At 56.9% G+C, this 22,070-nt stretch overlaps 9 protein-coding genes across 9 annotated transcripts; 6 read left to right on the top strand and 3 right to left on the bottom strand.

The window, feature by feature from the left end:
• Nucleotides 1-1,708: 1,708 nt before the first annotated feature.
• On the top strand, nucleotides 1,709-2,694 carry F5144DRAFT_531717 (uncharacterized protein; the record flags this gene model as incomplete). Its single annotated transcript, XM_066786945.1, has 2 exons — nucleotides 1,709-2,170; nucleotides 2,262-2,694. The coding sequence occupies 2 exons, from the start codon at nucleotides 1,709-1,711 to the stop codon at nucleotides 2,523-2,525; spliced, it is 726 nt and encodes a 241-aa protein (XP_066642363.1). The 3' UTR covers nucleotides 2,526-2,694.
• A 1,371-nt stretch (nucleotides 2,695-4,065) lies between these two features.
• On the top strand, nucleotides 4,066-6,161 carry F5144DRAFT_212685 (TAM domain methyltransferase). Its single transcript, XM_066783059.1, has 12 exons — nucleotides 4,066-4,472; nucleotides 4,532-4,573; nucleotides 4,645-4,735; nucleotides 4,788-4,810; nucleotides 4,868-4,886; nucleotides 4,946-5,068; nucleotides 5,126-5,148; nucleotides 5,207-5,244; nucleotides 5,295-5,319; nucleotides 5,382-5,494; nucleotides 5,549-5,968; nucleotides 6,030-6,161. The coding sequence occupies exons 1-12, from the start codon at nucleotides 4,179-4,181 to the stop codon at nucleotides 6,079-6,081; spliced, it is 1,263 nt and encodes a 420-aa protein (XP_066642362.1). The 5' UTR covers nucleotides 4,066-4,178; the 3' UTR covers nucleotides 6,082-6,161.
• F5144DRAFT_510556 (histidine phosphatase superfamily) lies at nucleotides 6,130-7,984 on the bottom strand. The gene is made up of 2 exons (XM_066786537.1): nucleotides 7,713-7,984; nucleotides 6,130-7,650 (listed from the first exon to the last, which is right to left on the bottom strand). The coding sequence occupies exons 1-2, from the start codon at nucleotides 7,804-7,806 to the stop codon at nucleotides 6,314-6,316; spliced, it is 1,431 nt and encodes a 476-aa protein (XP_066642361.1). The 5' UTR covers nucleotides 7,807-7,984; the 3' UTR covers nucleotides 6,130-6,313.
• Nucleotides 7,985-9,108: 1,124 nt separating this feature from the next.
• Nucleotides 9,109-10,095, top strand: F5144DRAFT_592280 (uncharacterized protein; the record flags this gene model as incomplete). Its single annotated transcript, XM_066790349.1, has 2 exons — nucleotides 9,109-9,967; nucleotides 10,037-10,095. 2 exons carry the CDS (start codon nucleotides 9,109-9,111, stop codon nucleotides 10,093-10,095), a joined length of 918 nt encoding a protein of 305 aa, XP_066642360.1.
• Nucleotides 10,096-10,379: 284 nt separating this feature from the next.
• F5144DRAFT_570406 (Emopamil binding protein-domain-containing protein) lies at nucleotides 10,380-11,575 on the bottom strand. The gene is made up of 2 exons (XM_066788763.1): nucleotides 11,069-11,575; nucleotides 10,380-10,980 (listed from the first exon to the last, which is right to left on the bottom strand). Exons 1-2 carry the CDS (start codon nucleotides 11,322-11,324, stop codon nucleotides 10,520-10,522), a joined length of 717 nt encoding a protein of 238 aa, XP_066642359.1. The 5' UTR covers nucleotides 11,325-11,575; the 3' UTR covers nucleotides 10,380-10,519.
• Nucleotides 11,576-11,708: 133 nt separating this feature from the next.
• Nucleotides 11,709-14,372, top strand: F5144DRAFT_629275 (uncharacterized protein). The gene is made up of 2 exons (XM_066792373.1): nucleotides 11,709-12,931; nucleotides 13,931-14,372. The coding sequence occupies exons 1-2, from the start codon at nucleotides 11,759-11,761 to the stop codon at nucleotides 13,988-13,990; spliced, it is 1,233 nt and encodes a 410-aa protein (XP_066642358.1). The 5' UTR covers nucleotides 11,709-11,758; the 3' UTR covers nucleotides 13,991-14,372.
• On the bottom strand, nucleotides 14,071-15,528 carry F5144DRAFT_488859 (uncharacterized protein; the record flags this gene model as incomplete). Its single annotated transcript, XM_066785688.1, has 2 exons — nucleotides 14,071-14,327; nucleotides 14,397-15,528. The coding sequence occupies 2 exons, from the start codon at nucleotides 15,526-15,528 to the stop codon at nucleotides 14,071-14,073; spliced, it is 1,389 nt and encodes a 462-aa protein (XP_066642357.1).
• Nucleotides 15,529-16,127: 599 nt separating this feature from the next.
• F5144DRAFT_489792 (uncharacterized protein) lies at nucleotides 16,128-17,468 on the top strand (the record flags this gene model as incomplete). Its single annotated transcript, XM_066785755.1, has 5 exons — nucleotides 16,128-16,179; nucleotides 16,247-16,298; nucleotides 16,366-16,384; nucleotides 16,549-16,839; nucleotides 16,929-17,468. 5 exons carry the CDS (start codon nucleotides 16,128-16,130, stop codon nucleotides 17,466-17,468), a joined length of 954 nt encoding a protein of 317 aa, XP_066642356.1.
• A 1,906-nt stretch (nucleotides 17,469-19,374) lies between these two features.
• On the top strand, nucleotides 19,375-21,978 carry F5144DRAFT_212411 (uncharacterized protein). Its single transcript, XM_066783058.1, has 2 exons — nucleotides 19,375-20,963; nucleotides 21,020-21,978. Exons 1-2 carry the CDS (start codon nucleotides 19,667-19,669, stop codon nucleotides 21,679-21,681), a joined length of 1,959 nt encoding a protein of 652 aa, XP_066642355.1. The 5' UTR covers nucleotides 19,375-19,666; the 3' UTR covers nucleotides 21,682-21,978.
• The last annotated feature ends 92 nt before the right edge of the window (nucleotides 21,979-22,070 follow it).

Below are 22,070 nucleotides of genomic sequence, written 5' to 3'. Positions count from 1 at the left end.
GCCCTTTCGCCGTGACTTGACACGCATATTCGACGTTAACGGAGCTTGGGCATGATTCAGTATTGATAACACCACATGCAGTTTCGGCGAGGGTCATACGACATCCCAAGCCATACCAAGCTGCTTGTTGTGCCACAAACCAACAGTCGTCAGCAACACGAAACCTCGCCCGTTTATTGTCTGAAAATAGGCCTTGCTCTTGCTGCCGCTGTTATGTTGGATGGTGGCCGAGATTACCTCCGTGTTACAAAGTCCCTACGCATCTCTCAAACACGCATCGATCATTGGCTACCCAGACGGCAAGACGTGGCAGCAGCCAGACCAAGGACCATGTTCTCCGCGGCAGAAGCAGTCCGTCAGGCTTCCCGCGCCGTTGACCGCGCCATGCCGAGAATGGCGTGCGCGGATGACACCACGAAACAGGGCGGCCCACGGTCACGGCCGCGGCGACCTACCTCATAGCTCCGAGCTGCAGAGTTGCATCGGCCACAGCGGACTCTTCATCTATGCAGCGGCAGACGGAGGTTGGGGATGTGTATGCCCGTCAACGGTCATAATGTGACAGTATTATACCCTCGTTGGTATAACAACCCGGACTTTAGGGCAACATCCGTTCCTGTGTTGTGTATGTCACCTGTACATACAGAATGCATGGCTTGTGAGGTAATGGGAACTTTCCCCAGTTGTTATGTTGAGACCCCGATTATGGAATCACCATCTCCGCATTTGGCTTCGGTAGCAGGCGATGTCTGGGCGAGCCACCGTGTCCATAATCTGGGTAGCAACCTGACCCAGTCCCTTCTATTAGCTTGAGCCCGGGGGTTTCCGCCTTTGAAAAGAGACTCAATAGTCAGTCACCAGAATAACTCCCAGACGCCAGAACGCTAAGTGGTCTACTACGAAAACAGCTGTCAGACAATCGGCCAGACCATTTATATCAATACTAGTCCCTGCCTAGTGTCTTTTGCTCCCATGACTGTTCCCCTGCCGTCAGCTTGGATCCTTGTGGTTGCCTTGTTTAATTCGAATTCGACTCTCACCCGACTTGACTCCCAAATGGCACTCTTCGGGAACTTTACTGTTGGGAGTTGTCTGTTGGAACTTTCTTTTTATCCGGCGCTTGGCCTGCATGGCCTCTGCTCGAGCGTGCACTGCAGATCTTCCCTGTCAAAGGAGTCCGAGCTCTCGGACTCCATGTTAACTTGGCTCTGAAGGCGCCAGTGCAGCAACTGATGCAACGGTGCTGCAGGAAGGCCGGCTGGAGACCACACATGTTTGACGGGACATATATTAACATACAAGACAGTGGCTCGCCGTGGATCGATAAGGCAACGGATGAATCTCTCCTGGGCCTTTTTGAACCGCGTAGCCGGGAGCCCGCCCGTGAGCAAATTCTAGGGAGCATTCGGGCCCTGTGCCTCCGGTTTCTGCCATAAACCGGCCATCCAACACGATGTCGACGCGGTGTAACATCTCTCCGGGACCCTGTGAGTGCCCGATCACCGATGTTCCCCAAACAAGTTGACAGGAGATCGAGATTAAGTGTAGATTAGCATGTAACGAAGTCCCGATGCGCTACCGGGAGATCGTAAATAAGCTTAACGGTCTATAAAGTGGTGCTGGACGACGTCCGTTTTCCATGTCTTGACACCCAGACTTCACTCGCCGCTCGATTCTCATCACAGCTTACAGCCCCTATTCAAACAACATGCTGTCCGGTCTTTCTGTCCTCGCCACCCTCGTGGGCACGGCGGTTGCTCGCCCCAGCCCGCTGGTCGCTGACACCCCGGTCCGCATCCTCCCGTGGAGCTGGAACTTCGAGATCACGGCGCTCGAGGGCCCGGGCTGCCCCGACTTTGGCGCGACCGAACCGCGCGTCACCAGGCCTACCTTTGGCATGAACACGGTTGACGGCAGCGAGATCTACTACTGGCACTTTGCCTACCCCCACATCCACCTCAACGTAGATGCCGCGAACCCCGAGGCGTCCATCTGGTGCGAGACGACGCTGAAGTACACCGAGCTGGTACAGAGCGGCGAACCGGCCGACCCCGCAGAGTACCGCCTGAAGCTGCACAAGAACGGCACGCGGATTCTGGCGAACTACGACCTCGAGGAGGGCGTCGAGGCCAAGTGGACGTTTACCTACGACACGGATGGAGCGGACAAGGTCAGTTAAAAAAAGAAACACGGGAATACCAACACACTTGCCAGTCCAAAAAGAGAACCAGCTAACCCCTTCCATTTCCCCAAACCCACAGATCGTCGACAGCATCACCGTCGCCGGCCCGCGCGCCGCCAACTCCTACACGGACAACTCGCCCGCCGCCGCCGAGCTCGTGCAGTGGCCGCTGCCGGCGTGTGGCTCGGGCACCATCAAGTACCGCACCGAGCTCACGCTGTCGGCCACCAAGGAGGGCGCCAAGGGCTCCGTCGACTCTGACCTCACCCCGCAGGGCGACGAGGAGCAGTACTATGGCATCCAGCAGGGCGTGAGCTATGATTGGGAGAAGTGCGCTGCTTAGGGGGGGTTGTGGTTGGGGGTTAGGTTCGTGGTTGGGCTAGGAGTTGAAGGTTGTGTATGTACATATGAAGGGGCCTAAGGGGTGTTGAGCGAAATACTTCACACCTTTGGACAGGGGTTGGTTGACTGGGGCTGCGGTTTCAAAATGAAAGCACCTAGTTTTGAGTGAGACATGGACCAACTGCTCTAGTCTTTGTGCACTAGGTCCACACATCCATTATCTGCCCTCCTATGGGCATCAATTTGGTTGCTGCAGACCGGGGCTAGCCCTGGTTGTTGGCCCCATGTTGGCTCCTCTACCATCAGGTGGTGCCAAGTGCTGCCCAAGCATAGAGAAACACGGCATCTTACCCAATTTGTTACACAGTACATACATCACACACGCGGAGAAGAACTGCGGTGCCGCTCAAACCGTTTGGCAGGGGGTCGAATATTGGCAGCGTGCTTGTGCCTCGGTTAGGGCTTGGAGAACCAACGTGGCGTGGGGGGTCTGCGGAGCAAAGAAGGGGGTCACCGTCGGCGACTGGGGGTGGCCGGCATATCAATTCAACACGAGGGGTAGCAGCATCCCCCCTCGGCCCGTCCCGCTTCCTGGGGGGTAAGGACTGCGATGAAATCTTGCGTTATCTCTGCGAGATGTTGAGTAAGATGGCGGTGCATATTGAGTTTAGGGGAACGTCCGGCGCGGCAAAAAGCACTGTTCCCGGTGTTGCTGGCTGGGGGCGGGAGCTCAGCCACTTGTTGGGAGACGGCCTGAAGGATCTTCAACTTACAACACCAGATCCGGCAAGGCTCTCACGGCTATTCCAATTTCAACGGTTTTGTTCGAATCGACAGGATTAATGCTGTCATGGTGTACTTGGCCTCGTTGAACCCTGACAAGCCACTTTTCGGCTTAACCAGCGCGACTCGAGTTCGCCAGTTCGCCAACTAGTCTCACGCCATGAACCAATACTTGTGGCCCGGGCTGGGACACCATACGCTGTCATGTTGTGCCCACGGCCCCATGATTATCGATTATGAGTCCTGGTATTGGCGAGATCAAGGCCTGATCACCGGCAGCCCAAGTACGAATACCTCCTCGACTTCCCACGGTGCCTCTAGTTTTGCCGAGTTTTCCGTGCCGCTCCTGGAGTTTGGTCCTTGTGTCTATCAGCTTTGAGAGAGCGGGTAAACGGAAAACTTGAGAGCGTGTGGGGCAAAAGAGAAGAGAAAAAGGAAACTTAATAGGAGGCTGCTTGTGATGGATATCAAGCTAGTACTGCACCGATCCAAATTCGTGCACTCGGCACCCAACCAGGCAAGGTCGAACAAGCCACAGGGGGTCTCCGGGGCCGCGACATGCTTCCCCGCGCGGCTACTTCCTTGGTCCCAATCGCGACGGCCCGAGTCGTTATGATGCGCGCTATGGGTGACCCATCGGGCCATGTGGCATGCGTCTTAGACGGTCCAGGCCATAACTATCAGTTCCAAACTCGCTTGCCGCGGCTTGGGCTGTGATTTAAATTCGCCCCCATGGGCCCATGTTTGCGCACACAGACAGCTTTGGCACCCGTCTCGCCCAGGCTTTCTCTTCTTGACTTGCTTGCCTCCCGGCCGAGAGGAACCCCCCTTTGCGCACCTACTCTTCCGCTACTCGGGCAGTGTCAAAACCATGTCTACTACTACGCCACCAAAAGCGCCCGCAGCGCCAGCAGCCTCAGCGGCGCCAGCAGCATCAGCAGCGCCAGCAGCATCAGCAGCGCCAGCGCCAGCATCGTCAGCAGCGCCAGCATCGCCAGCAGCTCCAGCAGCGCTAACAGCAGCAGCACCAACAGCAACAGCAGCACCAACACCGGCAGCGCCAGCTCCTGCAGCTCCAGCTCCTGCAGCTCCTGCAGCCCCAGCAGCGCCCACGACATCAGAGTCTGTGCAGGCCGCCGGCCCGCAGCAACATGGCGTCGAACTCGTGGGTCTCCCTTTATGCATTCCCATCCAGGCTGTATGTTAATCAATGTGTGGTTTTAGGTGGCCGACGAGCATCAAGAAACCGACTCAGGACTTTCTGTGGTAAGTTTACCAAAGAGTGACCCTACAACACGTTGAATGGAGGGACTTACGGGAGTTCGTTTGACTGCAAGCCCCTGACGGAAAGTCTGAGTTCGCTGCGATCCAGCATCATGAACTACCAGACAGAGAATGGGCGCACTTACCATTCCATGAGCGCCGGAAGTACGTCTTCCTACCGTTTCTTAATGAACTTGGATTCGCTGACCAGGAATAGAATACCTCTTTCCCAACGACAACGTGCGTATGAACTGAGATCACTTTGTCCATCGTCCGATGCTAACCAACCGACCACAGGCGGAGATCGAGAGACTAGGTAAGCCTAACAGAACTAAGACGGAGTGTTACCACCCGCTGACCGTCTTTCTACGACAGACTTGCAGCACCACATCTTCAGCCTGACGCTCGACGGCGGACTCTGCGTATGCCCAAAGAATGAAGGGGCTAACAGGGTCCTCGACCTTGGCGCGGGGACGGGGATGTGGTGTATCGACTACGGTAAGGATCTCAGTCTTCTTTTAGGAAGAAGGAAGCTAACTCGATGGCTACCTGCAGCGGATCAGCATCCCGAGGCAGAAGTGCGGTGACCTTGAACCTGTGGAATACAAAGTGCTTGCTGACGTATTCTTTCTTCAGGTCATCGGTGTAGATCTCAGTCCTATCCAGCCGCGCGTGTTTGTCTTTCACGAATCCCAAGATCGCGATCTGTTGCTAACCATAACAGACTGCCGCCGAACTGCAGTTTCGAGGTAAATCAATTGCAAACTCGGGAGATGTTCGAACGAAGCTAACGGTCGTCACCGCATGTCAGGTTGATGATCTCGAAAAGGATTGGACGTGGTCCAAGAAGTTTGATCTCATCATGGGTCGCATCATGAACGGCTCCTTCAGCAACCCCAAGGAAATCGTGCGGAAAGCATTCGAGTATGTCAATCACATTATGATGATCCATCCCTTACTAACAACTTCTTCCGTTAGCCAACTCGAGCCTGGCGGCTACCTGGAGATCCAGGACATGGCCTGCCCGCTCGGCTGCGACGATGGCACGCTCAAAAAGGACTCTGATCTGTGGATCTGGGTCATGACGGTGATGAAAGCTATGGAAACCGCCCAGCGTCCTCTGATTTTCGCGCAACAGTGGAAGTCCTTCCTGGAGGAGGTCGGGTTCGAGGACGTCGTCGAGATCGTGCACAAATGGCCCATCAACACCTGGGCGCGTGATCCCAAGTACAAGACGCTCGGTAGGTGGTCGCTGCTCAACACGGACCAGGTCATTGAGCCGGCTATTCTCGCGCCGGCGACGAGATTCCTAGGCTGGAGCCATGAAGACGCGATGGCGCTCGTGAACAACGCGAGAAAGGCGATCAAGGACCCCCGGGTGCACTCGTATTGGCCCATGTGAGTTTATACTGAAAGCCCGGAAAGCAGTGATGGGGAGTTTGCTGACTTGGTGTTGCAGGCACTTTGTGTATGGCCGGAAGCCGGGCGGGAAGGCGGCAGCGAGTGCTTGATATTGATGTTGAAGCCCAGGCATTCCGGGTACGGGGGTGGGAGACAGCACGCGCAACAAAAGGTCTCATCGTTGTGTCTTAAACAAAGCTGAACCACCAAAATACATGTTTATACTTTCCCACTGAAGCGGAGTTCACCCCTCGGTCCGAACTTGACAACATGGTGACCACCAAGCTCACCACGACAAGGCCATTTCCATTCCCGGCCTGCCACCCCAAAGTCAAAAACACATTAGACGCTCTCCTTGTCATAGCTCTTCACGCTCTCAGACCCCCGACCAACAGCCGCCACCGCAGCCACCCTCTCCTTCTTAGCCCGACGGCTCCTAACCAGCGACATAACCGCCCACACCAAGTTCCCAGCAATAGCCACCGCCATCACCACCAGCACCGCAACCCACGACCCCCGGCCCACCACCAACCCGCGGTCCCCACCAGTCAAGCCATACACACCACCATCCCCATCACCACTCCGGTACGCCGCGCAAAACACCGCCTCGCTCTGGCACAGCCCACACCACTGCTCCGCCGAGCTAACCCCAATCTGCTGCATCTCCTCAACAAACTCCACCCACGGCAGCTCGGCCTTTCCGCTGCCAAGCAGCGGGAACTGCTGCAGGCGGCCGGCGGTGCCGTTGCGGAAGAGGAAGCGCACGTGCAGGTCCGCCGTGGCGTCGCTGTTATCGTTGTCGCCAGGGGTGAACAGCTCGAAGGCCATGGTGCTGGCATACGCGGGCAGGCCGAAGAACTGGGCGGATACCTCGGTCAGGCGGGCGCGGCCGAAGAAGGCGAGGAAGGTGTCGTAGCTGCCGGCGAGGACGGTCAGTTTGGGGGCGGAGGAGGTGCCGGCGGTCTGGTTGAGGTGGTTGAGCACGGCACCGGCGAGGGTGCCTGCGTGAAGTGAGCGGGTGGGCTGCGAGGCGTTGTAGTTGAGCCCGAACTCGGCGCTGTCGGCGAGGGTGCGCAGCTGGTCCAGCTGGGCGGGGGTTACGGCTTGTGCCGGGGAGGATGCGTTGTGGATCTTTTCGACGTTGATCACGTCGAAGATGTCGTAGGCTTTGGCGTAGCTGAGGTCTGAGGCGGAGGAGTAGACCTCGTGCACGAGCGGGTACAGGGATTGGTAGAAGTCGCGGGTGGCGGCCAGGCGGGATTGGTACTCGGAGGACTGCTTGAAGTCGGCAGAGGCGGCCGTCACGGCCGGACAGTCGTCGTCGCCCTTGATCCAAATGGCCTCGGGGGAGTCGTCGTTGATGCCGTGCAGGGTGACATACTGGTAGCCGGTTAAGGGGCTCGAGACGGAAGAGCCATTGGCGAGGTCCTGGGTTGAGACAGTGTTACCGAGGGGCGGGTATAAGGCCTGGAGGAAAGAGGTGGCCGTGTTGAGGAGGATGGGTTCGTCGGGGGCGCTGGCGTAGATCTGGGCCGGCACATACTCCGTCTCGGAGATGCCCTGGATGTGGTGGGGGGAGGACGAGTCAAGGTAGCGGGCGCGGTAGTCGCTGCCGACCTGGAAGACCTGCTGGGCGCCGAGAGGGGTGAGCACTTGGGAGCCAAAGTGCTTGGTGGTTCCTGGTTCGGTTAGTCATTGTCGTTCATGATGTTCAAGTTGGCCTAGTTCGAGCTGTACATACGGTCACCGTGGCGGGTAAAGACGAGGGCGCCGTGGATGGTCTCGGCCGCAGCCGTGGCAGCCAGCCCGGTAAGGGCCATGGCGGAAGTGTGCATGGTGCGTCAAGGTCGTCAAGATCCTCACAGATGGCAACCTTCCTGTTCAATGGGAAATCAACTGGAAATCAAAACAGCTTCCCGTGGTGAAGTAGTTGCAAGTTGTAAGCGTGCCAAGGAGGGGTAACGAAGGTGATGACTCTTTTAGCTGCACATCCGTCCCATGTGGGCCCACCACACTGTTATCTCTGTTCTGATCTCTTATTCATCGAATGGCCGGGGATTTCCTCGGAAACGGGGTTTTCTGCATCTTGCACGATGCCCATTGGACATTGGACACCGCTGCAGCTTGTTGCGGGGTGATTTACATTCCCGGTCATGGCTGCAACTTCCAGACATCAAGTGAAATATTAAATATTACTAGTTAAATATTGAAGAAATGTACAATAATATCAAGATTCGGTTATCTTCTTGGGGTTACAATAACTTCCAGGAACACCAGCAAACAACCAGAAAGCAAGAAAACAGACCGTGGTGTAAACAGAGAGGTAAGGCACCAAGGGGACCGAATTGAGGTTTTCATCTCGTAAAATGGCCATCTTCTCACCTTCCTCCTGTGTTCGACAACCCCTCATTGGACCCCCCCACCGTGCCCTTTTGAAGGAAGGAAGGCGCCGGCTCTTATCAATTTTTATGGATTCTTAGAACTCCGTGGTCTCCGTCGGCGGGATCGGAGCGGTTCTCGGCACTTCACGGCCCTTCCGATATCCGCGCCCTCATCCCTCTGATCGCCTGCGCCTTATCGAGCGTATAAAGCACTGCCAAAGCAGGAAATCCGCAGCCTTTCCGTTCCATTCTCTGTAAAGGCCACGCCAAGGCATCCCGTCGCCGAGGTTGCAATTGCCAGCCCCGTGATCATTTCTTGGCAAACGCAGACAGCGACGCGATGCCCAAAACACTGATGGTTACAGGCCCCGAGGAAATCCGAAGAGGCATTTGTTTGAGCCAAGCCCAAGAGCGCCTAATGAGGCAAATACGCAGCAGAATAGAAATGCAGGCTGACCTGGGCTGTGCACTCAAATATTAGCCATGAAATGGCTCAAGAACGGCTCACGGCACGCGAGTCGCGAGTCACGGGCCACGGCAATGAAATAAATCCTCGATCCCTTGAAATGACCCCATTCGCCTCCATCTCACGACTGACATCATTTTGTGTTTTCACTCAATGGCCGCCACAGCTCTCATCTCTCACCTTTCCATCATCGTAATTACCTAATCCAATTATCGACAACAAACCTCAACAGACAGCATAATACATAAATAACAAAATATTAATAACCGCAACAGACGTAAGAACAGAAAATGGGCATCCCAAAAGACCAACCACCTCCCTTCACCCCAGGATCCCCGCCCGCCACCTCCAGCCAAAACAACAACCCCCAAAACACCTCCACCACCACCACCACCACCACCACCACACCCGCCGACGACCCACCCCCCTACGAACCCCCCGCCTACAACGCCCGCCCGGACACCACGGCCCCCGATCCCGACGCCCTGCTCGACCCCTGCACCCTGGTCATCCACGGCCGTTTCATCTACCCGATCCTGCCATCAGGCGAGCCGGACTCCGAACCCATCTACCAGCTCTCGCGCGCCATCCACGAGCAGGGCGCCGCCGCCGAGCGCATCGAGTTCCAGCGCCTGGACCTGCGCATCCGCAATAATAATGATCCAGATGCGGTGACGGGCCCTTCGCTTGCGCGCCGCCCCAAGGATGTCTACTGGCTAGAGCACCGCAAGCCGCTGCCGCACGCGGGGATCCCGTTCCAGGCGTGGCTGGAGCCGCAGACGAGGAAGGCGCTGGGGAAGATTGTGGTGGAGAAGAGCCCGGTGTTTCGGCATGGGTATCGCGCGGTGAAGGTGGTGTCGGATGCGGAGAAGAGGTGGATGGAGAGGGAGGGGAAGAAGGTGAGGAAGGGGGAGTATCACTTTGTGGTGAAGGAGGGGGAGGGGAGGGATTGGGAGTGGAGTGATGCGGAGGGGAGGGCGGTGGCGGTGCAGGTGAGGGAGGCGGTGGAGGGCGGGGAGGAGGTGTTTCGGTTGAGGGTTTTGGTGCCGTTGGCGCGGAGGGCGCGGGATAGTCTGGTGGCGTTGTGGTGTTTGTGGATGTGGCATATCCGGATCGAGGAGAATATCCCCAAGAGGACGTGGGAGGACCGTGAGTGCCCCTCGGAGTAGTCATGATATTGTCTGTGAGAATGCTGCTGACCTGGTATTTCCCTTTTAGGCAAACGGATTATGCAGATGCCGAGGATATATCCAAGTCCGACGCCGTTGGGGAAATAGTGGTGATACTCGAGGCGGACGGGACGTCTAGAAAGCTTGACGCGCACGAATCGTGTGGTGAGATTCGACTTGGATGAGTGCCTCACACGCGTGGCAACTGGACGGCCCCTGGGAAGTGAGAAGGCATCAATGATATTAATCAAGGGCGAAACACCTATAGTACTTCCTTTTGCAGCTTCAATCCTTTGCATTAACACTCAGCATGACTCCTCACGCCTTATCCATATCGAGTTTGAGTCTAATATGGGCACATCATCGTCCGTGGCCCAGATTCGATGTTATCAAGGCCTGGATAATTAGATGTATTATTATTATTATCTCGTTAAACCATCGATACCCCCCACGGTCAATATCTAGCTACAATGCGACGGCCGTTGGAATAACCACGAGAATCACCTTCTATAACCCCCTTAATCGCCGACAGTCATTGCGACTTTGGCGACGCCCGCTTCGCAGTCTCCTGCGCAAGGCGCAACGCCTTGGTGCACTCAACAACGGCCTCAAAAAGCAACCATCCCGGGATGACGAACCAGAACCCGTTCATCATGACGTAGTAGACCCAGAAGTAAAACCGCTCGGGCCGGCAGTAGACAGCACCGTGGACGGCCTCGTCGAAGAAGAAGATCCCCATGTAGAGAACGTCGCCGTAGATCTGGCCGAGGCTGACAATGAGTTGCAGCGGGTAGCGGAGGGGGTGATCCTTAATGGTGAGCCAGCCGATGAGAAACGAGAGCGGGCCCCAGGCGACCGCCGTCACCGTCTCCATACAGACGGTAAAGCCGTCGCGTGTCAGGTAGCGGTGGTCCGACTTGGAGTACTCCTTCCACAGCTGCCCGAAGACGTCGATCCGTGCGGGCATCTCGGCGCTGTGGTAGGCAAAATAGCCTTGATTCGTGGGAGAAGTGTCAGTGGAAGCCCAAACAGAGAGGGGAAAAAGGAGAACGGATAAGAACAGTCCGAGTCCCGCACATACCTTCAAAGAACAGGTGGATGCAACCACACAACATGAACCACATGACCGTATACAACTTGCCCTTGGATAAGTTGGGCTGAACCACGCGCGCCAAGATGATGGTGGCCGAAAAGACGAAGCCCACGCCGGCCGCGAACAAGGCGAGGAGAATTGGTACTGAGGTTGGGTTCGCCATGTAGCCGGGCAGCTCCAGATCCGGAGGGAAGTAGGGATGACTAGCCATGCTGGCTTCAGGGTAGCTATCGGCAACCGACATAGTTGCAAGTTGTAATACGTGTAAGTGGTATTGCTGTCAAGTGTGGTGGAGTGTAAGTAACTGGGACTCTTGGGGCGAATCGGGTTCCGGTATCCGGCTTCGAAGAGACGAACGGACGAATAGGAGTTGAAGTTTGAGAGCTGAACACGGGTGTGTGTGGGCACCGAATACTAAGTTGTCAACTGCAAGCAAGAAGGGGCTGATTGTCTACACATAATATGTGCGGCTGCGTGGGACGGAACGCGCGGCCGCCGCCCCCTGCCCTTGGCGGGCCTGGTGTTTTCGGGAAGCTGAGAGCCGGATCAGGTCATCCCGACTCCTGACGCTCTGATTGGCGCCGGCCACCCCAGCCGACCTTCAGGTCCCCTCCACAATCAACCACTCTTCCTGTTCACCTTCCGGCTAGACCGGCCAGTCCAGTTGACATCCACAACATGACGGACACGGGCCACATGGGACATGCCGGCCCCAGCAGTCTCACTCTCCCCCCGGAGCTGTGGTTAAAGATCTGCTTTTTACTTGACCTCCCTGACGCGGGCAATTTCCGCCTGGTCTGTAAGACGTTCGGCGGCATCGGCGCCCGCATTGTGTTGCGCCGTCTCATCGTGCACGCGGACCCGGATAACCACTCCCTCCTTCGTATCCTTTCCCGGGACCGGGCAAAGTCCAAATACCTCCAATCGCTTATCTACACGCCCGCCCCGGTCCGGAAGAGCTGGACGGGTGACTGGCCAGCCGGCCATGTGCTGAGCAACGATGGACAGACCCGACAGCAAGCCTACGCCAAACTTGACCAGCAGCGTGACGCCCATTCGCGTGTCCAAGGCAACCCGCTGATCTGCGACCTGCTCCCCGCCGTGCTGCCCAAGCTGACGGGTCTACGAAGCGTCATCATCAACTGTGAAGGATGGCACCAATGCTCGAATAGATACGGGGCGAGGGGTAGCTATACCCCATTGACGCTTATCCACAGACAGCACGGCAAGCCCGGCAGCCGCCTTCTGGTAGCGCTCCTGGGCGCTCTCGAGAAAAGCGACACAAAACTGGAAACCCTCAAAGCCGGCAGACTAGAGTGGCGATCCATCGGAGACCTCCCACAAACGCCGGCCCAGCTTGCTCCCTTCTCCAACCTGACCGATCTAAACCTACACTTTTGCGTGTGCGGCATCGACCGCTTCGGGCTCGGCGCAAAACACCCCGACCTCGCCGAGTACGCCCGCGTGAACGAAGCCAAGATGCTCCCCAACTTCTTAGCGGCCTTGCCCCGCCTCCGCGCCCTCGCCATCGCCTTCTGCTCCCTGTCCCCCAGGGGTCCCGGCGTGAGCGAGGGATGGCTGCGAGACGTCGTGCGCCGGGGCCAGCACTGGCCGCACCTGGCCTCGCTCAGCTTCGGCGGCATGAACCTGACCAAGTCGCTGCTCATGGATGTGCTGGCGCGCCACAAGGACACCCTGCGCCGGCTCGAGCTGTTTTCCGTGTGGCTGGATGGTCATTGGCCTTCTGCGCTGGCCGAGATGCGGGACATGCTCACCTTGGAGGACGCTACCATCTGGAGCGGGCTATGCGGCGACCAGGGAAGGTGGAAGATCTTGGATCACCCCGAGCCTGTCCGCTCGGGGGATAGGGAGAATCTTGTTCATGCTATTAGGAAATATATGGTGCAAGGGGGTTCCTGCCCCATTACGGATGAGACCATGGCAAGGGGTCCACCAGAAATGTTTGGAGGATGTCGTGGGAGTTGTTGGTATTGAATGGCTGTCGTTTGGGATGGCAAGGTCGGAAGTTGACATGATTACGGCTTGAATGAATGTTATGACGGAATGATGGTAGTTGAAGTTATGCCTGGGAACGAAATATTTGCCGTATTTGCTTCCAGCTTTCTGTCCCCTGAGCAGTTACAGGGCCCACTCCTGCCTGACGATTAAAACGTCTGTCGCTTTCCTTTCTCTAATATTCCCCCCCCCCCCCCTCTTGTCTTCTCCCTTCTTCAACCACATGGTTCAGCTTCAAAGAAGGAAGGCGGGAAACCCGGCATAAAAGTCGAAAAAGAATGCTTGCCCGCCGACACCAGGAATCGGACTAAATGGACTGGGCCTGTTCAACGGTGCCTCGCAGTACTCCGCAAGGGAGGTTAATCGGGTCGGTACACACTCTGACCATTGCCTAAACCAGAACGATCTGCAGTGGGATCTGTTGGAAAGTGACGGCCATAATACAGGTTAGGTACCTCTACATAGCGCGGATCCGATGTGGTTTAAGGGAAGATCTCTAAGATAATACTTCCTGTCCACGACGAATGATTTGAGTATCACTGAATACAATCCATCATATACAGTAGCACGAGTTCCATTCTTGAATATAGACTGTGGCGATGCTCATTGATGATGGAGTGCCCGAAGTTCCTTCCAGCCTGTTATTTATGTTCGAGCCGGGCAAGGAATAGCTACTAAAGCTCGATTGGGAAAGAGAAAGAGAAAAAAAGATTGCCCGACCCAGCTCGGGTCGAACAAAGAGGCTGTGGTCATTCATTCACCAGGCCCGGGCCATGTTGAGCTTCTGAGGGGGAATTGACTACCTAGTTCACATCCTAACTACTGCACCACCAGCTCGGCTTGCAGTGGGATCTGTCGGAAATTGACGCCAACAACGGAATCTATATAGCCTAGACGTGATCATGGCCACTTATTGGCTGCCCCCGGCAAAGTAGCGATGGAAACCCAAGGTTTGATCCAAGTATACAAACAATCTAAGGGGCCGCCGCACGCAGCTTCACCAACACCTCCTCCACCATCCCATTCACATCATACCCCCAAACCCGATGAAAGCGTTCAGTAATCTCGCGGCCGAACTGCTCCGAGTTTCTCGCGACTGCCTCATCGCGCCACTGGAACAAATCACACGCCTCCCTAGTGGCTTGCACCACCCACTGCGTCCGCGAATACCTCACCTCGTTGTACACCTGCAGCGCTCTCTCCAGCAACTTCTTTCTATCACCCTTTTCTCCTACCTTCCCCTCGTGGCCATCCTCCCCCTTTTCTTTTCCCTTCCCCCCCCCACCATTACCCTCACCACCACCCTCCCCCCTCTCACCAACCACCCCCAAAACCGCCGCCAAAACCAATGCATCCTCCACCCCCATCCCCGCCCCCGCCCCCAAATGCGGTCCAGCCGCGTGCGCCGCGTCACCCGCCACACACACCCTCCCCCGAGCATAGTAGGGCACCGGATGCTCCGCCATGTCAAACAAACCCCACTTGTCCATCCCGGCCTCCGGCAGCAGCCCCACGATGGCGCGCGCAGTGGCGTTCCAGTGCGAGAAGGCCTGCTCGGCTTCGCGTTTGTGGCCGGGGGCGGTGTGTCGGGGGTGGGGCCAGGGGTTTTTGGTGGTTTTGGGATTGGTGTTGGAGGTGGGGAGCGGGTCGGAGATGACGGCGAGGATGTTGAGGAGCGTGTTGTTGCCGACGGGGTAGGTGACCAGGTGCGCGCCGGGGCCGTTGTACATGAAGCGTGTGGTGGCTTTGGTTTCGCCGAGCGCGGCGATGGCGGCGGGCATGGGGGCCAGCGCTCGGAAGCAGAACTTATGCGTGTAGGTTAAGTGGTCGGTCACGGCGGGGGTTGGGTCGTCTGAGGGTGGGGGTTGGTTTGGTTGCGGTGGGTTCGTCACGGGAGGGGACAGGAGGAGTTGCCGGACGCGGGAGTGGAGGCCGTCGCAGCCGATGACAACGTCGGCCGTGGCGGTCGTGCCGTCGGTGAAGTGCAGCCGGAGTTTCGATGAGTCGGGGGTGGTGGGCTCGGTGATGTTCTCGAGTTGCTTGCTGAAGTGCACCGCGGTAGGGGGGATCAGCTTCGCCCACTCCTCGAGAAATGTGCTGCGGAGGCCGCCCTGGAACCCGTCTTTCCCGACGTGCAGCTGGAATATCAAATGGCCCGTTTCGTACCCGTCTATCCACCGGAAGTAATCCTCGCCGTTGGGGTTAGCCAGACGTTTGAAGCTGGCGAGTATGTCGGGGTTAAGGGCGGCCATGGCACGCTCGGCGTTGGGGCTGAAGCCAATACCCGCGCCAATCTCCCGGAAACCCGTGGAACGCTCGTAGATGGTATATGAGATGTTGCGGGCTTGGAGGCCAAGGGCGAGGTTCACACCCGTAACACCCCCGCCGATAATGGCGACATGGAGGGGGTCGTCTGAAACCGCTGGAGGCATGTTGTATTTCGGTAGTAGCCGGCCGTTGCTATACGAAGAGAGTATCTGATCTTGTAGGTAGCTGCTGATGCGCAATCCTGAACCTGCAACAGGGAGAAGAATACGCTGGTAATCTGCCTCAGCTCACGAGCGGGGAGGGTTGACTCGCGCAATGCTGACCCCTGAGAACGGTCTTTTTTTGTTGTTGTCTTATTGACAACGACAAGTCTTGGTGGTACGGAGAGTGCTTCGGTGCCGAGGTAGGAGTGGCTCGCTCCGTCCCTTCTATTGCGTCTTGGATGTCGGAACGTCTGTTGGGCTTGCCGTCGGGTTACGTTGGGGATTGCCGGCCACATGCTGTATCTGCATGTCTCACTAAGCGCGATAACTGCGGCAACACTTATTAAAGCTTTTTCCTGGCCTCTTCGTCAAGCTCATCGACGGAAAGCCATATTCTTACCGATAAATCGGACCACGGTCAAAATATTCAATTCAAAACGGTACTCACTTACTACGCATTTGGCAACATACCTCGGAAGCTCAAACATTACTTCCCCCCTCGCACTCGCCACATCAGGTCTTGGAACTGATTGAAGAGATTCCACCCTGGCATCAACATAATGTCGACGAACGACACTCAGCCGCCTTCCAAAGGCAAGGTCCTGCTAACTGGTAAGGCGCGTATTGCCATGTGCAATGTTCAATTGTAACATGTCATTGACTAGCTACATTTCCTTAGGTGGGACTGGTTTCATTGCCTCACATGTTCTGGATTGTCTGCTGGACCATGGGTAAGCCAGAGATCATGGATGGGTGCGAAGGAAACAATCACATCCAGAACTGACCACACCGTCCTAGTTTCGACGTTGTCGTAACGGTGAGATCCTTGGAAAAGGCGACACGCATGGTCAACGTTATCGATCAGGCATTGAGACGGCAGGTGTCGTTTGCCGTAATCGAGGATATTGTAAAAGAGGGCGCATTCGATGAGGTAGGGTGCCGGCATCCCAGAAGAGGGTTCTGCTGATTGATATAAACTAGGTCGTCGTGTCTGATCCTCCGATCGACTACGTTGTTCACACGGCCTCGCCGTATCGGATGCATTGGGAAGACCCCAAAAAAGAATGCCTTGATCCAGCCATCAAGGGGATAAGCGGCCTCCTCAACTCATTATACCGCCATACACCTGGTGTCAAACGCGTCGTTTTCACTTCCTCGTCGGCTGCCATACTCGACCCGCCCAACCACCCCAAAGTGTACGACGAGTCCTACTGGTGCAAAGTTACCGCGGAGGAGGCCATGGACCCAGCACACACTTACAGGGCCAGCAAGGTAAGGCCCTCTCCGCCCAGAGCAAACATCCTACAGAAGGCCCTTGCCCCCGAAGCTGGCTAACATATCACCGCTTTGATCCATCTCAGACATTCGCCGAGATATACGCCTGGGACTTTTGCAAGAAACACCCCGACAAGTTCACCCTCGCCACCATCAACTGCACCTACACCTTCGGCCCGCCCCCGCGCAGCCTGGACAGTCTGGACAACCTGAACACGTCCAACCACCGCATCCGCGACCTCGTGCAGGGCCGCATGCGTGGGGGAATCCCCCCGACGGCGCCCGTCTTTACCTTTGTCGACGTCCGCGACGTGGCGCTGGCCCACGTGCGCGCCATGACGGTCCCCGAAGCCGCCGGGAAGCGCTTCTATGTGGTGGGGGGCTTCTTCTCGAACTACTTGATCGCGAGCATTGTTCGGGCTCGGTTTCCGCCGCTGGAGAGGTTGCTGCCGCCGGTGGAGGATGGAAAGGATGATTTCCCCGAGGATCACTGGGCGTTTGATAACTCGCGGTCGAAGGAGGTGTTGGGGCTGGAGTATACTGGGCTGGAGAAGACTGTGGTGGATACGGTTGAGTCGATCTTAGCGTTTAACGGCGCGGGAGGGGGGAGTACAGGCCGGTTCTAGGGGCCGGTCTAAGACGGTTCATGATCACGATACTGGCTTGCGCTGTGCTTTCCTCTCCTGGCTCGTGGTGTTGGTTGGTTTGTCGAGCTGGGCGCCGGGGTGTCTATGCGGAGATGCCGAGAGATGTCCGTCCAAGGAGAGGTTGTTGAAGATTGTAACTAGCGAATTGTGCCCCTGAATCGACGGGCACAGGAAGATAGGCAGATCGGGCTTGGGTCTTGGGGCCGGCCCTCCGAAGGATTCAGATGGTCCAAACTTAGACTGACACTCGGGCCTCAGTCCTTTTCCTAATCCAGCGGTTCCTAAATCGGTAGTTTAGCAGACGACTCGCGACTGTCCCCTTTTGACACTCGGCAGCCTGAAAGATCCCCCCTTGGCACCACCCTGTGGGTTCACCGAGGTGTATTTGTCGTTAGTCACCAATCCAGACCCAGGCCCTTACTCATCCACCATCATCCTCAACCACCCATCGCTGTCCGCGATTCGGCCTTGACAAACAGAACAAATGCTGCGCTCGACGGATCGATAGTCAACTCGACCAAAGTTCAAAACTGTCGCGAGAAAGGGGAAGGGGGCTCCACCCCCGCAAAGTCAAACTGCTGGCGTCAAGAACCGTCCCGGCGCTGCCTGAATCCTGCTCCCGGATCGATCCTGGAGATCCGAGCGGATCGGCGGATCAGTAGCCTGCTTTTTATTGCCTGGAGTTGGCCAAACTTGCTGTGCCGTTGTTTGATGTTTCGTTTTCATCTTGGCAATGGTGGGACGACTTCGTTATTCTACATACGGTCGTGCAAAACCACAAAATTCAGACCGTGCCGCGGAGCGGCCCATCGGCGCGACCTGCTGTCGGTGGGCCGTGATCCCGGGTTGCGGGTAAAGGGGGGAGGGAAGCTCGGTAGCCATCCTCCTCCCATCGTGCATAAACTGTGGTGAGAAATGAGTTGCATGCGGATCGGATGCGGTGTGCGTGTGTGTGGGTGCTTGGGTGCTTGCACGCTGGAAGCGATGTCGCGGTGGTGGAGTGCCCAGGTGGTCCTGGGAGGGTGGTAATCCGCGGCACAGCCGATGCAAACCTGCATGTCGAGGACTCTGTCGTTCAGATACTCGAGCCTGGGATGTTTGCTTTCGACATCTTGCAGATGGATCGCATGGGAATGCGCCCTAAATCTTAGTGCCTACCCAAAAAAAGAAAGCTTGGTTTGTACTTCCTCCATGAAGAATTAAGGGATTTTTGATGCTTTTTTCCCATAATTTTTCTCAAAAAGAAGGAACTGTCGGTGGCGTTCTCTTCGGCCAAATTCCAGGAGAGAACCCCTCGTCATGGATACGACGCTGGTTGCGATGTTGTTCAAGCCAGGGCCTGGGCGAAGAAAACACCCCGGGATGTCCCATCGGCCCCTGAAAGATCCAGGATTGGGGAACGGTCAGCAGGCACTCGCAAGCTTGGGGGGCAGAGCACAGCGTCGCAGTCATCCTGAAACAAGCTTAGCTGCGTGGAGTGGCTTTTTCATTCCTGCCTGGAAAAGCACCTGCGGGGGTGTTCGGGGGACGCGGGGGACCAACGGGAACCTGGAGGTCCTGGTTGTGCGTGGAAGGAGCGCAGAGAGACGGTGAGTAAATTTTTGAATGCCCCGGTGGGATGGGATGGGATGGGATGGGATGGCATGGCAGCAGGAGCGTTGAGGGGGTGGCAGGTGGGAAGCTTGTTATTGAATTAGGCCTGCCTGGCCCCGCAATTGCTTGCCGGCTCTTTCCCTCCATTTCTCTAATCTGAACCTTTTCGATGGTGATCTGACTTCGTCTTTTTCGTTTCGGTTTGTTTTTGTCCCGAATCTCAGATCGCCCAACGGTCAACCCAACACGGACGGAATCCCCGCGCTTACACCTGGGGACCTGGACTCAACCCCCGGCCGTCCCACGGAACCCCCGGCCGAGCTCCTCGGAACCGCTGCACGGCACGGGCCCCACCCTTGCGCCGCTTGCTGCATTCGGGCACTCGAAACGGCACAATCACTAACATTGCGGCCAGGGCACACGCATTCTCAAGCATTCTCCTGCAGCTCTGCAAGCGACGAGAGACGATCCGAGCGACCATCACTGTGCAGCATGCGAGAGACCCAAAACCAACCTCACAACGCCATGTCATGACCCCGAGGTGACGGACAGCTCAGCGGAAGGGATATTACGACGTTGCAATCATGAGCGACATCCTGGACGATGGCTTGCGGGAGCAGTTGGCCGCCGCCATGCTCGGTTGGGGTGGTGGGGGAGACGGAACGCAGCGCATGTCCAGGGACACTATCGGTTCAGCTGGTGATGACAGCGGCCGGGCGACCCCAAAACCAGCGCCGGCCCCCAACCATCGACAGGGCCAGATCCGGGGGGTGGTAGTGGGTTTGACAGATGAGGAAGACAGAACCAACGACGATATCGACGCCGATTCCGTGGTTGACTCGAGCGACGAATTAAACGGTTGGTCCGACGGCAACACGCATCCGCACACCCACCACACCCAACAAGCGAGACGCCCGGCTGAACAGCCAACAAACCTGGTTGGCCAGAAGGCATTGCCGCCGCTCCCCGTCGAGCAAACTGTCGCTTCAGCACAGCCTGAAATGTCGTGCCGGATTTCACGATTTCCCTTCTCACACCCATGCGAGATGCCCGAGTTGATGCCAGACCAGGAGGATAACTTTGGAATGGGGCCCAGCCCGTCCGTCTCCGGCCCGGTGACCCCAAGCGTCGCCCCTGACGTCTTCCGCCCGCTAACACAGCTCATGTCTCCCGACCTCGAGCTTGGACGCCACCTTAACCCCGCTTCTGAGCCCGGAGCGCAAGACAGGATGCGCAAAATGTCCATCAAGTCCATCGAGACGGCCGGGTCAGATGGACTGGGCATTATCCACGAAGAGGACGCGAATACGGACGGCGTGTCGCTCCTGACGCCCACGGAGGTGTCATATGGAAACAGCACCGCTGACGGCGGTGACAGGCCGCTGTTCCTCACAGTGGACGGCGGCGGTCATTGTCGGAGCGTCAGTTCCTTGGGAAGCGGCAGTTCGGGTGAGTGGCGGCCTAGCCACGCGAATTCTGCTGTACGGAAGTCCATCAACCTTTTTTCACGGATGCGCAACAGTCGTGTCGAGGATCCGGCGCTGGAAAAGCGATCGTTGACTCCCATGCAACTTACTACCCCGCCGCGGGGGCAGAACTATCACGATGATGAGGCGTCAACACCAGACGCGACCACGCCTATTTCGCCTTTACCTATGACCCCCCGGACCGAGGCCAGCTCAACCAGCAAGTTCTTCCAGCGCATGCCATGGCTAGGAGACTCGCAGGCAAAGAAGTCTGAGGTGGTCTTCGGCGTGGATCTGAAGGAAAGCATCCGCGTAGCGCCCATGAAGATTAGGATATCTCACAAAGGACGGAGCACGTCGCATCGGACGTTTCCCATTTCGGTACACAAATGCTGTGAATTTATTCGCCGCGCAGGTTTGTCGCCCCATCTTTTGGCATGGCCGAGCAGCACAACTAACCGGTGCGTCTAGGTGGCACGGACACCAACATCTTTTCTTCTCCCGGCAACCTGTACAACGTCACCAACCTCCAGGCCATCTTCAGCACGCCACCAACCTTTGGCGAGCAGTTCTACTTTGAGGGGAGCGACTACACGGTTCACGATGCGGCGCGCCTCATTCTGGTGTACCTCGAGGCATTGCCGAAACCCCTCATCTCCCCTTCGGTCGTCAAATCCTGGATCCTGCTTGCGCGACAAGAAGGCGCCATCGAGCCGCCGTGCCCGCGCATCGAAACGGGCCTCGACTTCTGGACCGAAGCGCTCAACCGACTGCCGACTGCCAACCGCAACCTGACCAAGCACCTCCTCACGCTGTTCGCCGAGGTGCTGATCGCTGCTACGGGGGCGATTACCGAGGCTGATGCGAGACACTTGGCGGCGGCCGTGTCGCGGGCCATGTTCCACCACGATGCGGACGGCGTCAGTCTGGAGAGCAAGGGGAAAGACCCGAAAAAGAAGCCCACCAGAAGAAACGTGCAGCCGACGCTGGCACTGGCGTTTTTGATCAAGAAGCGCGGCGAGTATGCCGTATCGCTCAGCGAGGCGGCAAAGAGCGACGCGGCGAAGAGGGACTCCAAAATGTTCTTGCCAACCACCAAGGAGATGATGGAGTGGAAGGGGATAAGCCAGTAAGTGTGTGGGAACGATGGACGGAGCAAATCGCGTTGAGATACCCCTTTTCTTTGTCGATTCTCTGTGCTCTCTGCGCTCTGCTGTTTCTTGCGGTCTGTTGGCGGTTTTTTCTTTGGTCTGTTGGTGTAGCTTGGGCGGCATCTTTCTGGCGTTTTCTTTTCGGTCGTACATGATTGTTTGTTCGTATCTACACATTTTGGGAGGTAATGATCTGCGCATACGGGAGGGGAAAAGGGGTAGCTGGCATTGGGGTTATGGTTTTGGGGAGCGCCGTGTTCTAGTACGTATCGTAATCAAGCTTTGGATATCTTGGGCCTTATGACCTTTCGTTCTGTTTCTTTTACACCGCTACGCAACGTCAGGATCCGACGAGGGTCGGTCATATGCAC

Source organism: Chaetomium tenue, assembly GCF_020726465.1.
Source record: "Chaetomium tenue strain MPI-SDFR-AT-0079 chromosome Unknown F5144scaffold_4, whole genome shotgun sequence".
Lineage (NCBI taxonomy): Eukaryota > Fungi > Ascomycota > Sordariomycetes > Sordariales > Chaetomiaceae > Chaetomium > Chaetomium tenue.
The sequence above is the reverse complement of the archived record's forward strand: the minus strand, read 5'-3'. Positions and strand labels throughout refer to the sequence as shown.